General features: G+C 36.1%; 1 protein-coding gene across 1 annotated transcript; it reads right to left on the bottom strand.

Moving 5' to 3' along the window:
- Positions 1–4,230: 4,230 nt before the first annotated feature.
- LOC146883253 (uncharacterized) lies at positions 4,231–11,481 on the bottom strand. Its single transcript, XM_085667491.1, has 2 exons — positions 7,940–11,481; positions 4,231–7,770 (listed from the first exon to the last, which is right to left on the bottom strand). Exons 1-2 carry the CDS (start codon positions 11,479–11,481, stop codon positions 4,326–4,328), a joined length of 6,987 nt encoding a protein of 2,328 aa, XP_085523617.1. The 3' UTR covers positions 4,231–4,325.
- Between the last annotated feature and the right edge of the window lie 6,232 nt (positions 11,482–17,713).

The raw sequence follows: 17,713 nt of genomic DNA, 5'->3' as shown, positions 1-17,713 counted from the left end.
TTACATAGAAGTGTCATGTGACGCGAATGATCAATTAGACACTAAAATAATTTTTATTTTTACCTTTTAAAAGAAAGTGTCGTACGACGCGAGCGGCCGATTAGACACCAAAACAAAGAATAAAGAAAATAATTTTATATTTTATTTATTCTTATTTTTTTGAAAATTATTTAAATTTTTATTTAAATTTTAAAATATTTTTATTATTTTTTGAAAATGACGTGATTGAAATATGAAATTTACTTAAAAAAACGCGGAAACGTGATACATAAAGAAAAACGCGGGGTGCATAAAGTAAATGCGGGGTGCATTAAAGTAAAGCGCGGGGTGCATAAAGTAAAGCGCGAGATGCATAAAGTAAAGTAAACACATTATACCTAAGAAGAAAAAAAAAATAAGGAAATGGGTGTGTGCTTAGTGAAAACTCATGTACGAAAAGTAAACTAAAACTTAATGAAAGGGGTGTGGGGTTATTACATTGGGGAGTGCATGAAGCAAATAAATAAATAAAATCCAATATTAAAAGCAAGGGTGCATAAACTGAATTCTGGAGGTGCATAAAGAAACAACTTAAATATGCTAACCTTAATTAAAACAGAGGTGGTGCGTGAATGAACTATGGTGTTGCAAGAAGTAAAAACTTAAATCTGCTAACTTTAATAAAAGAAGAGGGGGGTGCGCAAATTAACTATTGTGGTGCCTGAAGTAAAAACTTAAATCTGCTAACTTTAATAAAAGAAGAGGGGGGTGCGTGAATGAACTATGGTGTTGCAAGAAGTAAAAACTTAAACAAACCCTAAGCCATACATAAAAACGCCACTCTTACTTCATCTCCTACCTCTCGCGGCCACCACCCCAAACACCATGACCGTCCCTGTTCGAGACCCACAAGCGGACCACCACCGGCGGCGAACGGCCAACAACGGCGGCGAACGGCCAACAACGGCGGTCTTTTTTCTCGCACAAGAACTTCATCCCCGGAACTGAACCCCAAGTTATTCCAATACCAACTCAAACTACTTCCAACGTTTTCCTTAACTCTCACTACCACAATCCTATTTTACAGCGACAATCTAAATCCCTTTTATTTCATTTGTTAATTGCTTTGCCATTGTATGAAAAACAGAAAACAGAGAAGTTTTTGTGATCGATATTCATTTCAATTGGGACTTCTTTTACTGGTACATAATCAACCGCCATGCTCCCATCTCAGATCATCATATAGCGTTAAAAAAAAATTTGAAGATAGAAAATGCGTACCTCTTTTGCAATTCTGCTTTTGATTCCGAAAGTTGTTGGTTTACCAATTCGTTCTCCTTTGTTGCAATGCCGAATTCAATGATTTCAATAAAAAAGTTGCATAACCATGGTGCCAAAAAAAAATGCAGAGAATATTTTTTGATGAAAATTAACGTGTGTGTGATTCCCCTCTGGTTCTTGTGTTAACTTCATTAGCAGATGAAGTGGGCAGCAGTTGGAAGAAGTTGGGATAGAAGAAAAAACTGTTCCCTCCAATCCACAATTTTTATTTTTAATTTTTATTTTTGAATTTTTGAATTTTTGAATTTATTAATTTCTGAATTTATTAATAAATAAAAAACGAAAATATACTTTTTAATTATATATATATATATATATAAAGATTTTACTTAACACTTAAAAACGTAAAAAAACTTTTATTATTTAACTTTTATTTTTTAACAATTTATTATTTTTATCTTCTTTTTTTATGTAACACTTATTTTTGAATATATATATATATATATATATATATATATTATTTTATTTTTATTTTATTATTATTGTTATTTTATTTTATATATATTTTATTTTTATATTTTTATATATTTTTATTTTTAAAACAACATTATTTGCCCGGACGAAATTGGGTGTTGACAGCTGCCCCTCTTTTCTTAGATTTTACTAGATGATACGAAAAATTAGTCATTTTCATATCATCAAAGTAAAATATAAGAAAAGACAGGAACACTAATTTCATCTGGGCTTTAGAAAGAAATCACATCAATGCAAAACATTTAAGAAAAACAACGACCATTCCATCTAAGAGGGTCTTGATATGAAAGATCGATGACCAATGCATTTGCAGAGGGCCTTGATATGAAAACATATGAAAATCAATGACCATTCCATCGAAGAGGGTCTTGATATGAAAGATTGATGACCATTGCATTTGCAGAGGGCCTCAATATGAAAGATCGATGACCAGTACCTTTGTAGAGGGTCTCGATATGAAAACATATGAAAATCAATGACCATTCCATCGAAGAGGGTCTTGATATGAAAGATTGATGACCATTGCATTTGCAGAGGGCCTCAATATGAAAGATCGATGACCAGTACCTTTGTAGAGGGTCTCGATATGAAAACATATGAAAATCAATGACCATTCCATCGAAGAGGGTCTTGATATGAAAGATTGATGACCATTGCATTTGCAGAGGGCCTCAATATGAAAGATCGATGACCAGTACCTTTATAGAGGGTCTCGATATATATAAAAAGTAATTTGAGAGTATGATATCCTAATTTACAAAATATGAATGCATGTTATGCATGAATCACCTAGAACTTTGTCTCTTCATTTTTCTTTTCCTTTCATCCTCAATCATTCATTTTTCATCATCATTTTTCCTTCATTTTTCATTTCATTTTTTCATTTCATTTTTCATTTCATTTTTTCATTTCATTTTTTATTTTTCTCTCTCTCTTTTTTTCTAATTTTATCATTTTTAAGAAGACACATGTCTTTATAATTATTTGCTTTTGCAGCCATCAAATTCAATGCATGCTCATAATTTGTTTTTCACATTATCACCTCACACTCTATATCAGAATCACGAGGAATTTAGGCAAATCTTTGCGCGGAATGAGAGCACCGTATACCTTACATTCTCTTTCTTGATGCACAATACATCTCATGTATGTTTGAACCCAATGGATAGGTGTTACACAACTGATGCAATCTTGTGTCAGCAACGTGTTTCAAAACTTGTACCGAAAAAGGATTGCCTCATTTTAAAACTTTTGACTAAATTTAAGAACTGACTGAGTTTTTGCCCTTTTTCTTTTCTCTCTTTCCTTTTTTCAATATGTGTCATCAACCAAATTTTTGTTTCTAAGTTATTCCCATGAACAAAATCTGACAAACATTTTTCAATCAGTGTGGACTTTAACTAGTTTGTAACGTGGCCCGGGCTTAAGGGTGTTGAAAGAAATAGATATTAAAGGCCCAAATAAAATATTAGTGGCTTTTACATTTTGTAACAAAGATCGTTTTGCAAGATTATCGCTTCGGCTATCACCTAGGATCTTTGAACTTTTAAAGTTCTCATCATTCTTAACTTTTCCTTCTCAAGTTCTTTTTTCGCCATTACTTTATGACTTTCTTTGAATTTTCAACTTTTTGGCTTTTTCCATTGAAATACTTTTTCACTTTATTGAGTCCCTTTAATAGCCTTGCAATTCTTGACATGTTGATGATCCTTATTCAAGGGTATTTTGGGAAACAAATTATTATTTTTGGCTCCAAGAGGGTACAATGGAAAACATATTTTTAAATCATTTTTTTGGATAAGAAAAAGATGGCCACACATCATTTTAAATCTTGACTGCCTTATCCTCTTCAAAGAGTTAACTTAGTGACAAAACAAATGGCATCAGACACATATCACTGTTTATTTTTGTTTGCGTGTATAACTCTCTTTTTCTTCTCCCCCTCTCTCTCTCTTTCTCTCTTTTCACTTTTTTTAACTCAGAACAACCTTTTTAGTCCAAACAGGGCTATCAAAAATGTGCCCCAGCATACTATTTATATTCTTTTTTCTTTTGGCAAATCCTTTATCTTAGGGAAATCTTCATGAGTTGGGGAATTCAAACAACATGAGTGTAAAAGTGCTTCAAAATAGGAAGTATTTGATCCGCTACCCTCAATGCCACAAACATAGATGAACCATACCTCCTCACTTTGATTAACTCTCTCTTCACTTTCTTTCACCTCTTCTAGCGATGCACTGTATTTGCAACTGCATAGTCAAACAATTTTGACTTGTGATCTTCTCTATTTATTTTGCTCACTTCCATGACACCCTTCAAGAACCATTTTGGGCTATACTGAATGACTGGTACTTCGTGATTTAAACCCATGGTATTTTATTTCAAAAAAACTCAATGTGATGACAAAAGACACTTACAAAAGAACGTAAAACAAAATTACAAAGAAATGACAATCCAGTCTTGACTACAATAAAGCATAATACAATGAACCATAAGAACAATGTCAATATTTCCTAATCATTATCAGATCATTACGCATAGAACTTCTTTACTGCATCTGAGTTGACAGGTAGAGATAACTCTTCCCCATCCATTTTTGTGAGAACTAGCGCACCCCCTGAAAATGCCTTCTTCACTACGTATGGGCCTTCATAATTTGGAGTCCATTTCCCTCTGTGGTCTTTTTGTATAGGCAAAATCTTTTTCAAGACTAGATCACCTTCATGAAACTCTCTTGGACGAACCTTTTTATTAAATGCCCTTTTCATCCTTCTCTGATACAATTGTCCATGACAAGCTGCTGTTAACCTTTTTTCTTCAATTAAGTTAAGTTGGTCAAATCTAGCTTGTACCCATTCTGCTTCTTCTAACTGAGTTTCCATTAACACCCTCAGAGATGGGATTTCTACTTCAAAAGGAAGGACCGCTTCCATCCCATATACCAAAGAGAAAGGTGTTGCACCAGTTGAGGTCCGTACCGATGTACGATATCCGTGTAGGGCAAAGGGAAGCATTTCATGCCAATCTTTATATGTAATCACCATTTTCTGCAAAATCTTCTTTATATTCTTATTAGCAGCTTCAACGGCCCCATTCATTTTCGGGCGATAAGGAGATGAATTGTGATGTTGAATTTTGAATTCTTCACATAGCTCTTTCATCATTTGATTATTCAGATTAGTTGCATTATCAGTGATAATTTTATTAGGCAACCCATATCGACATATCAACTCCTTTTTTATAAACTTTACTACCACCTTTCTAGTCACATTGGCGTAAGAAGCTGCTTCCACCCATTTGGTAAAATAGTCAATTGCAACCAGAATGAAACGATGTCCATTTGACGCCTTCGGCTCTATGGCCCCAATAACATCTATTCCCCACATCGCAAATGGCCATGGTGCAGATAGAACATTTAAGGTTGTAGGAGCTATATTAATATTATCTGCATAGGTATGACATTTTTCACATTTTTTCACATGTATGTAACAATCATTCTCCATAGTCAACCAAAAATAACCTGCCCTCAAAATCTTTTTAGCCATAGAGTGCCCATTCATATGTGTACCAAAAGCTCCTTCATGAATTTCTTTTAATATCAACCCTGCTTCTCTTGCATCGACGCATCTGAGGAGTACCATGTCATGATTTCTTTTATACAAGACATCCCCATTTAGAATAAAACTTGAAGCTAACCTTCTCAAGGTTCTTTTATCATTCTCAGAAGCTGTTTCAGGATATTCTCGGATTTTGAGGTAGCGCTTTATATCAAAATACCAAGGCTTACCATCTGATTCTTCTTCCACTAAATAACAGTATGTTGGTTGTTCATAACTCCTCATCTTGATCATTGGCATTTCCTCATCTCGACTAATTTCAAACATTGACGATAAGGTGGCCAAAGCATCAGCTAATTGGTTATCCTCTCGTGGAATGTGATAGAACTCAATGGAATCAAAATGTTTCATTAATCCTCTAATATATGATTGATAAGGGATTAACTTTTGGTCTCTAGTCTCCCATTCCCCTTTTAACTGATGAACCACCAATGCTGAGTCACCATACACCTCCAACACCTTCACCTTCGACTCAATAGCTGCCAAAATACCCATGGCGCATGCTTCATATTCTGCAACATTATTGGTACAACTAAAGCACAATCTTGCTGTCATCGGAATGTAATGATTCTCTGGCGAGATGAGCACTGCCCCTATTCCATGTCCAAGCGCATTGGATGCTCCATCAAACAGTAATATCCAAACCTTCTCATGATGGCTACCCTCCTTTTCACCAAATAGGGCAAGAATGTCCTCATCTGGGAATTCAAGTTGCATAGATTGATAATCTTCAATGGGCTGTTGAGCCAGATATTCTGCTAAAGCGCTTCCCTTTACGGCTTTTTGAGTCACATAGACTATATCATATTCTGATAACAACATTTGCCATCGAGCCAATCTACCAGTGAGAGCAGGCTTTTCAAAAATATACTTAATTGGGTCCATCTTAGATATCAGCCAAGTAGTGTGACTCAACATATATTGACGTAAACGATGTGCTGCCCATGTTAATGCACAACAAGTTCGTTCCAACATAGAATATCTTTGTTCACAACCTGAAAATCTTTTACTCAAATAATAAATGGCATGCTCTTTCTTCCCTGTCTCATCATGCTGCCCTAAAACACAACCCATTGATTCATCCAACACAGTTAAATATAAAATGAGGGGCCTCCCTGATACCGGCGGACGCAGTACGGGAGGATCCTGCAAATACTGTTTGATTTTATCGAAGGCTGTCTGGCAATCTTCATTCCATTCCACAACTTGATTCTTACGCAACAATCTAAATATTGGCTCACAGGTGGAGGTTAATTGGGAGATGAATCTAGCAATGTAGTTCAATCTGCCTAAAAACCCTCGCACTTCTTTTTCAGTATTAGGAGCTGACATTTCCATTATTGCTCGTACCTTATCTGGGTCAACCTCAATACCTTTTTCACTGACAATAAAACCCAATAACTTTCCTGACTTTACACCAAAGGTACATTTAGCCGGATTCAATCTGAGTTTAAACTTTCTTAACCTCTCAAACAATTTTCTCAAATTAACGATGTGATCATTTTCTGATTCAGATTTAGCAATCATATCATCCACATAAACTTCGATTTCTCTATGCATCATATCATGAAAAAGAGTCACCATCGCTCTTTGATAAGTTGCCCCAGCATTTTTAAGTCCAAATGGCATTACTTTGTAACAAAATGTTCCCCAAAGCGTTATAAATGTTGTTTTCTCCATATCTTCTGGTGCCATCTTAATCTGATTATACCCGGAGAATCCATCCATGAAAGAGAACAATGAAAATCTAGCAGTGTTATCCACCAAGATGTCAATATGTGGCAATGGGAAATTATCCTTAGGGCTAGCTCGATTCAAATCCCTATAATCAACACACATTCGGACTTTACCATCTTTTTTAGGCACAGGGACAATGTTAGCCACCCATTGAGGATATTTTGCTACAGCCAAAAACCCTGCATCAAATTGCTTCTTCACTTCTTCTTTAATCTTTAGTGACATTTCAGGTTTCATTCGTCTTAGCTTTTGTTTAACTAGGGGACATTCTTCTTTAAGTGGAAGTTGATGTTGCACTATATCAGTATCCAACCCAGGCATATCCTGGTATGACCAAGCAAACACATCTCTGAACTCTTTCAACAAATCACATAATTTTCCTTGTACCTCCTTGCTCATGTTGTTACCAATTTTAACCTCCTTTCTCTCATTTTCATCCCCTAGATTGAGTATTTCAATGATCTCTTGATAGGGTTTTATTTCTCGGTCTTCTTGTTTCACTAACCTTAACAACTCAGAAGAAGGTTCCCAATCGTCTTCATGATCATCATCCATATTATCGATAAGGTGCCCAAAATTAGGAATATTGACATCATTATTTTCAAAACATTCATTGTCATATCTGCATTATTTGGATTTATAAAAGAAAATAAATAGACAAACAAAGTATGTAGGAAGAAAACATAACTGAACATCACATTAACTAAAAACAAAAAATAGAACCAGTCCATGAAGACATCCTAGAATGTTTTGGAGAAAAACAAAATAAAAATAACAATAACAAGCATTACATTTGATTGAACTTAAACACCACGGGTAAATTCACAGTCTTCCAATTATCGATTTGCATATTGGGAGGACAAGGCTGCACCAAACTAGAACTTCCTTCCCCAGATTCATCTTCAATAACTGCAACTTGACTAGCATTGATCCATCCAGCACTACGAAAGCTCTTCTTTAAGTCACAGATGGAGATCTTTCCTACCCTCGGCTCACGACCCTGCAAGCGAGCTAAGCTTCGTTCTTTCTTTTCCTCCATTAATCTTCTTTTGTCCTCCTTAGTAGGCTTGTACTCCAGGCCGTATCTGTTCTTGTTCTCAACAATTTTCAGTGGAAATATTGGTCCCTGTCCAACTTTGCCTAGGCCTTTCCCATATTTATAACCTTCTCTCAACATAACCCTTGCCATCATCAGAGAGGCACATGACAAATATGGCTTTATCTGAAATGGTTCAACATATGTATTCCCCACAATTTCCAAAGCTTGAAAAGTCGTCTCAAGAGCCTCCTCTGTTGTTTCAATATATCGGGCAGATGAAGGACCACTCACCAGAAAATCTTCCTCTCCTGAAACTGTTACCATCTTATCCCCCATTACATACTTCAACTTTTGATACAAAGTGGAAGGCACCACCCCTGCAGAATGAATCCAAGGTCTACCAAGTAAACAACTGTATGCCGGTAAGATATCCATTACTTGAAAAGTTATTTGAAATACACACGGACCAACTTGAACTGGCAACTCTACTTCTCCCATCACCTCTCTTTTGCTACCATCAAAAGCTCTCACAATCATAGTACTTGGCTTCATAGGGAATTTATCACGTGATAACTTCTCCAGCGTCACCTTAGGCATCACATTTAGGGAAGAACCATTATCAATCAACACACGAGCTATGACATGGTCGAGACATTTAACAGATACATGAAGAGCTTTATTGTGTCCTCTTCCTTCAACTGGTATCTCATCATCCGAAAAAGTAAGGAAATCATTAATGGTAATATTATTAACAATCCCTTCAAATTTATCCAACGAAATATTTTGTTCAACATGAGCCCCACTCAGTATTTTCATTAGCAACTTTCGGTGAGCTGTCGAATGCATGAGCAGTTCCAAAAGCGAAATACGAGCTGGCATACGATTCAACTGCTCCACCACCTTGTATTCGCTTTGTTGTATGAATTTCAAAAATTCACCGGCCTCTTCATCTGATATTTCTTTTTGTTTATCTTTTCTACATTCTTCCTCATCTTGTATCGTCTTTTCTCTTAATATCTCTTTTGCTTTTTCAATTCCATCATTTACTTTACTTCTATGGCATGCTTCCTTCCTTAGATCTGGTGGTGTAAAGAAACGACCACTCCTTGTTATGCCACCAAGACCTGATATATTTTCAACATTTGGACCTTCATGCACAAAAGTGTTTTCAACTTGTTGTCCCTCACCTAATTCATGTACTCCATACTTCCATGGAACAGCTCTATCACTTTCATAAGGAAAAGAGGAGGGTGTTTTTATCACTATGGATTGCCTTCCTTGTTCCATGAAAGCAGGGGCAGATCTAGTGAAATGAATCACTAAAGGTTCTGGCGTGGTTAAATTGGATTGTTCATCAGTTTGGGCCAATACCTCCTCATCTTTCTTTCCATAAAAAACTTGCAGGAAATGCTTATCAACTAGATTTTGCAACTCTAGCTTGAACTCCACGCAATCATTAATAGAATGTTTGGCACCCGGATGGAATGCACATGCATTACTCAGATCATATTCACCTTTTACTAGCCCCCTTTCTAATAGTGCTTCAAGAATGAATTTCATAGAGCTCCGAATTTCACTCACTTTTCTTACCAACCTTTTCTCCCTGACCTCAATAGCATTTGTTGAAGTCTTCTCATGCCCCGACAAAGGGTTATTTTCAATATTGGGTTTATCTTCTTTGAATGTCAACCACCCTGCATCAATCAAAGATTGTACCTTATATTTGAGAGGAAAACACCTTTCTGTCGAATGCCCCTTTACCCCTCCATGGTAGTCACATGTAGCATCTGGATCATAACTCTTGGAAAAAGGAGGTTGTTGTGGCTTCATTGGGCAAATTGCAACAAAAGATTTACGAAGAAGCATCGGTAACAACTCTGTGTATGTCATAGGAATAGGAGTAAAATGAATAAACTTCCTCTCCCTTCTTGTATTAGTACTTTGACCTGGGTTCTCATTATCACTAGTAGTCGCTTTCTGAGGTTGCAACTGATTGTTTGAAATAGGTTGTATTTGGTAATTAACAGGTGCACGGTTATCCCATGCGGATGCGGCATGAACTTCAACTTCTTTTTTCTTACTTTGATTGAAACCTGGTTTCTTGGTATTTGCAGCCGCGGGCGGGCCATATGCAATTTTACCATTTTTTATCCCAGTCTCAATCCTTTCACCAATGATGATGATGTCCGCAAAATTAGAAGATATATTCCAATTCCCAATCATATGCTCATAAAATGGCGGTTGTAATGTATTCACAAACATTGTAACCATCTCCTTATCATATAGTGGTGGCTCAACCTGGGCAGCTATCTCTCTCCAACGCTGGGCATACTCTTTGAAAGTTTCATTTTTCTTCATTGTCATGTTTTGCAATTGTATTCTGTCTGGTGCTGTATCCATATTAAATTTATATTGCTTTATGAAAGCATCAGCTAGATCCACCCAAGAATGAATATGAGTCGGCTCAAGATGCATGTACCAATTCAACGCTGCCCCAGCTAGGCTATCTTGGAAAAAGTGGATAAACAATTTCTCATCATGAGTATGACCAGCCATCTTTCGACAGTACATTGTTATATGGCTTTTTGGACACGTAGTCCCCCTATATTTCTCGAACTCAAGCACTTTGAACTTAGGGGGTATCACCACGTCAGGGACCAAAGATAAGCCTACAGCATCACCGAATCCATAACTTTTATTCCCTTCAATAGCCCGTAGTCTTTCCTCCAATATCTCTAACTTTCCCTTGTTATTCTCAGTCGATGAAATCACTTGAGCTAGTGTCTTTTCTTGTAAACCCACACCTACAGTCGAAACATGTGGTGGAATCGATACATTAGGATCTGTGTAGGTTGTGATTCCAACCACACTTTCTCCTGGGCGTACCTGGTTCCTAAAATCAACCATCCCAGTTGACACTTGGAACTGCTCATTAGGAAATGAAACAGGTATGCTTGTATTACCACCAGAAAACGGAATCTTAACTTGCTCTACATACTCTGCCATTGGAGGTGTGTAACCCGGGGGTAAGCCATAAGGTGGAAAAGCTTGAGATGATGTCCCTTGACTCACAAGATGATGTGATGGGTAAACCGGAGGTCCACTTGATACATGAGGATAAAAGCCTGGAGGGTAGGAAGTACCACCGTCAACTGCTGAACTTTCTCCTGAACTCTTCATAGTCCTCAGTGCCTCCAAGATCTGACCCATTTGATCCTTTATTTGGCTGATTTCACCCTTCACTTGGCTAATTTCTTCCTTTACTTCCTCGTGTGCATTTTCCCAATCCTCCATTGTTTTGGAATTTGCCTGAGTTCTATAAGGGTGTCTCGGAAATTTTGCCGTATTCACTTACTGTCACTCTTCTGTTTAATTTCAAATGAAATGAGAAGTGCGAAAAAGGAAAAGAAAAGACAAAATGCAAATGCAAACATTCTAGCTAGAAATTATAAAGCTGTGCGAATAATACTGCGAGTAATAATGGAAATTAACGCGGAATAAAGTAGTCGATTCAAACAAAAATCCACAATGTTCAGAAGTTCATAACAATGAAAAAGAAAGAAAGCATAAACATCAATTGCGAGCTCTAGCCACTATATTCTTCATTTCCCCTACTAGCTCTCTGCAGTAACCGAGGAAATCTTCAACTGCTTTTGGTGGATTGAATATAGGCATTGCGATCTCAGCATCAGTTAACATCCTGGGTACATCTTCAATTGCTCCGTTAGCTATAGCTGCTAACTTTGAAAAACATCCTTTCCAATACTCTACAGTTCCTTTTAAGTTAGCACATTCAGTTATCAATCTCTGATTTTCCTCCTCCGACTCTGCCCGGTACCAACTCTCCTCAGCCACTTTTGCTTCATAAGCTGATACTGTATCCTTCATCTGTCTCTCAAACTCTCTGTTCCTGTACTGTATGTCATTTTCTAATTCTGCTTTATACCACCGCTCTTCTTCTAGCTTTGCCTCATAAGCTGCTGTCATTTTTTCTGTATGTTGTTCCATCTCTTTAATCCTAACCTGTGCATTTCGCAGCTTGTTTAATGCCTCCCTTTTGTCTCTCGCCAATTCTTCACATAATGCAATTTTCTCACGTTCAGACAATACCACTGCTTTCTTCTCTTTGCCTCTCAAAGCTAGCTCTTTGTTAGCTGCCTCGAGATCTTGTTGTACTCTAAAGTGATGATTTCTTTCCTCTCTTTGCTTCTTTATTAATACATCACAAGTTCTGATCCTGGCTTCATTGTCATGTTTGAGATCTATATATTCATGATGAGCTTTCTGAAGATCATTAACAAGCTTAACATTTTTCTGCTTCATCTTTTCTATTTCTTCCTTAAGGGTTTTGACTTCCTCACTCTCCATATCTTGTTGTTCTGGCATGAAGGCAACTGGTTTGAACGGTAGCTTCACCACTTTAACCCTATCCATTACCCATTGCTGATAAGACGTCTTCTCATTTACTATCCATGGCCTAGAGTCTTTCTCTGCACGCACCACACTACCCCAAGCACTTCTAATTCGCCGGAGTAAATCATTAGAAGTCCCTTCTTCATAGCAATTCCACACTGCAACTAAAGATTCTGGATTTGGTGCACCCCGTATAGGATATCCAAATTGTCTTTGTGCTAATATCGGATTATAATTAACACAATATTTGGTTCCTATAAGAGGTACATTTGGGTACTCCCCACAGTGTATGATATGTGATCTCTGCTGCCAGGATACCTCTCGTTTGATCATTCCATTATGTAACTTAGCAAAAAAACACGCCCATTCTTGCGCTCCTTTAGCTGTTAGCTTGTAATTTGGACTAATATGAGAAGTAAACCATTTATATAATACTGGCAAGCAACATGACAACTTCTTCTTCTTAGATTCATAACACATATTCAAATTTCCATAAACATCAGCTAAAATTGTTGTGACTGGGTTTTCTGCATTGATCTTATATGCTATGAAAACATTGATGGCTGAGAGATCAACAAAGTTATCGATGCTTGGAAAAATCATGACGCCATAAAGAACGAGCGCCAGTACATCCATGAAAGTTTCCCCCATGTCTTTATCAACCAATTGACGTAGATGTCCCTCTAGAAACCCTTGAGGAATGCCTTTGATGGTTCCCTTCGTAATCATTTTGCTTTCTAACTCGGCAGGGTGTACCTTCAAGATTCCTGCTAGTGTTGAAACAAATGTATTTTACGTTGCATGCTTGTAAGGAATCTTGCCTTCTAATGGTAGATCTAGAATATCCCCAAATTCCTCCACTGTCGGCACTAGTTGAAAATCCTTGAAGGTGAAGCACCGGAGCGGCGGATCATAGTATTGGACCAAAGCAGTAACAGCTGGGACCTGAGTATCAATCTCTAAAAGATTCAGTAAATTCCCATACTTCCTTCGAAAACTGTTCCTCTGGATAGTCTTCATCTTCCCCACCAACTCTCGAAGATAAGTCAAGTTTCCTTCCTTTGCTCTAATTGACTGCTTCTTTTTTAGTGACTCTGAACCAGAATGCTCTCCAACTCCATATTCCCTATTAATTTCCATTTCTTCTCCAAGAAAATGACACAGCTTTATAATTTTCTACCTAGAATGGATACAATGAAAATGTACAAAAAAAAGAAAAAATTACAAACTACATGATGCTATGAATAATTTACATAACTTATTACAACCCAAAGAAAGGAACACAAACCAAAAAAAAACAAATAAAATAAAATAAAATAAAATAAAATAAAATAAAATAAAATAAACAGAGAGGGAATTATAGGAATACACATCTCCCTTTCGTGCCTTATAGGGTTCAAGCGCATTCATAGGATTAAGGTATGTATATGTGCTCACCAGGATAGTCTCCTATGTCCTAAGGATAAAAAGCCACTAGAGTTATGGCCCACTTCACGACATTTCTCACAACAGTTGGTAAACAACACGATGTGAGAGTATCAAATGAAGCAAACAGACTCTAGCTGGGGTTCTCACAATGACCACTTGGGAAGTACATCCACTGTGGCACTGCTACACAATCCCCTTCTAATTCTAAGCTACTCAGACCCGGGTATAGGGCCGCGCTCATGTTCATGTACAAAATATAAGGTGAGTGTGTGAAGGGAGAGAAAACATGCAAACCTAAACCCCCACCTGCAAAAGAGATCCATACAAAAACATATTTTCTACCCTAAGGTTCAATATCCACAAATATATCATACACCAACAGGAATATATATACATAAATTGAAAAAGGGAAAAACAAAACATCTAAATTTAACACATCACTTTCGCATATTCGATTAAATAGGCCTGACTCTCTAAACATCCCCAGTGAAGTCGCCATCTGTCGCAACCTAAATCGCGACGGGAGGACGAACTAAAATAAATTCATTTAGAAAATAAAGATTTGAAGTCGCCACCATAGTTTATTCTGGAAAACTATGGAAAACCATAAACAACATAAAGTCCGCGAGAACCAAATTTAGGGTCCGGGAGTCGGTTACGCGTAGGGAAGGTATTAGCACCCTACCGCGCCCGCCCAAAGGCGGTACCTTTAATTAAATTTGCAAAAGAGATGTGTTTATTTTAAATATTTATTTTTCCCAAAAGTAAGAACATAAATGTATTTTTTGAGTGAAAAGGACCCGACAAGGATTAACCTTGGTCCTACGTATTCTCATTAAAAAATAAGAAATCAGGGCTACGTAGTTCTTTAAAAAATTGTTTGATTAAATGATTTAACTTTTGAAAGTTATCTTTTGACATATTTGAAAGGGAATGTCGTGCGGCGCGAGCGGTCGATTAGACATCAAATACTTCTTTATAACTTATTTATTGATAAGAAAGAGAGTGTCATGTGACGTGAATGATCAATTAGACACCAAAAACATTTTTAATATTTTTGCATTTTTTAAAGAAAGTGTCATACGACGCGAGCGGCCGATTAGACACTAAAATAATTTTTATATTTTTATATTTTTAATAGAAGTGTCATGTGACGCGAATGATCAATTAGACACTAAAATAATTTTTATTTTTACCTTTTAAAAGAAAGTGTCGTACGACGCGAGCGGCCGATTAGACACTAAAATAATTTTTATATTTTTATATTTTACATAGAAGTGTCATGTGACGCGAATGATCAATTAGACACTAAAATAATTTTTATTTTTACCTTTTAAAAGAAAGTGTCGTACGACGCGAGCGGCCGATTAGACACCAAAACAAAGAATAAAGAAAATAATTTTATATTTTATTTATTCTTATTTTTTTGAAAATTATTTAAATTTTTATTTAAATTTTAAAATATTTTTATTATTTTTTGAAAATGACGTGATTGAAATATGAAATTTACTTAAAAAAACGCGGAAACGTGATACATAAAGAAAAACGCGGGGTGCATAAAGTAAATGCGGGGTGCATTAAAGTAAAGCGCGGGGTGCATAAAGTAAAGCGCGGGATGCATAAAGTAAAGTAAACACATTATACCTAAGAAGAAAAAAAAAATAAGGAAATGGGTGTGTGCTTAGTGAAAACTCATGTACGAAAAGTAAACTAAAACTTAATGAAAGGGGTGTGGGGTTATTACATTGGGGAGTGCATGAAGCAAATAAATAAATAAAATCCAATATTAAAAGCAAGGGTGCATAAACTGAATTCTGGAGGTGCATAAAGAAACAACTTAAATATGCTAACCTTAATTAAAACAGAGGTGGTGCGTGAATGAACTATGGTGTTGCAAGAAGTAAAAACTTAAATCTGCTAACTTTAATAAAAGAAGAGGGGGGTGCGCAAATTAACTATTGTGGTGCCTGAAGTAAAAACTTAAATCTGCTAACTTTAATAAAAGAAGAGGGGGGTGCGTGAATGAACTATGGTGTTGCAAGAAGTAAAAACTTAAACAAACCCTAAAGCCATACATAAAAACGCCACTCTTACTTCATCTCCTACCTCTCGCGGCCACCACCCCAAACACCATGACCGTCCCTGTTCGAGACCCACAAGCGGACCACCACCGGCGGCGAACGGCCAACAACGGCGGCGAACGGCCAACAACGGCGGTCTTTTTTCTCGCACAAGAACTTCATCCCCGGAACTGAACCCCAAGTTATTCCAATACCAACTCAAACTACTTCCAACGTTTTCCTTAACTCTCACTACCACAATCCTATTTTACAGCGACAATCTAAATCCCTTTTATTTCATTTGTTAATTGCTTTGCCATTGTATGAAAAACAGAAAACAGAGAAGTTTTTGTGATCGATATTCATTTCAATTGGGACTTCTTTTACTGGTACATAATCAACCGCCATGCTCCCATCTCAGATCATCATATAGCGTTAAAAAAAAATTTGAAGATAGAAAATGCGTACCTCTTTTGCAATTCTGCTTTTGATTCCGAAAGTTGTTGGTTTACCAATTCGTTCTCCTTTGTTGCAATGCCGAATTCAATGATTTCAATAAAAAAGTTGCATAACCATGGTGCCAAAAAAAAATGCAGAGAATATTTTTTGATGAAAATTAACGTGTGTGTGATTCCCCTCTGGTTCTTGTGTTAACTTCATTAGCAGATGAAGTGGGCAGCAGTTGGAAGAAGTTGGGATAGAAGAAAAAACTGTTCCCTCCAATCCACAATTTTTATTTTTAATTTTTATTTTTGAATTTTTGAATTTTTGAATTTATTAATTTCTGAATTTATTAATAAATAAAAAACGAAAATATACTTTTTAATTATATATATATATATATATAAAGATTTTACTTAACACTTAAAAACGTAAAAAAACTTTTATTATTTAACTTTTATTTTTTAACAATTTATTATTTTTATCTTCTTTTTTTATGTAACACTTATTTTTGAATATATATATATATATATATATATATATTATTTTATTTTTATTTTATTATTATTGTTATTTTATTTTATATATATTTTATTTTTATATTTTTATATATTTTTATTTTTAAAACAACATTATTTGCCCGGACGAAATTGGGTGTTGACAGCTGCCCCTCTTTTCTTAGATTTTACTAGATGATACGAAAAATTAGTCATTTTCATATCATCAAAGTAAAATATAAGAAAAGACAGGAACACTAATTTCATCTGGGCTTTAGAAAGAAATCACATCAATGCAAAACATTTAAGAAAAACAACGACCATTCCATCTAAGAGGGTCTTGATATGAAAGATCGATGACCAATGCATTTGCAGAGGGCCTTGATATGAAAACATATGAAAATCAATGACCATTCCATCGAAGAGGGTCTTGATATGAAAGATTGATGACCATTGCATTTGCAGAGGGCCTCAATATGAAAGATCGATGACCAGTACCTTTGTAGAGGGTCTCGATATGAAAACATATGAAAATCAATGACCATTCCATCGAAGAGGGTCTTGATATGAAAGATTGATGACCATTGCATGGCTTAAAGTATTCCAATGGCAACGCTTTACAAAATGTGGATACTTTATGCCACATTTATTTTCATGTTGGCTTTAAAATGTGTGGGCTATAATATA

Source organism: Vigna unguiculata, chromosome 10, assembly GCF_037176805.1.
Source record: "Vigna unguiculata cultivar grain cowpea cultivar isolate G323 ecotype 2 chromosome 10, ASM3717680v1, whole genome shotgun sequence".
NCBI lineage: Eukaryota > Viridiplantae > Streptophyta > Magnoliopsida > Fabales > Fabaceae > Vigna > Vigna unguiculata.
Note: the sequence above shows the minus strand (reverse complement) of the source record. Positions and strands in the feature narration are given on the sequence as shown.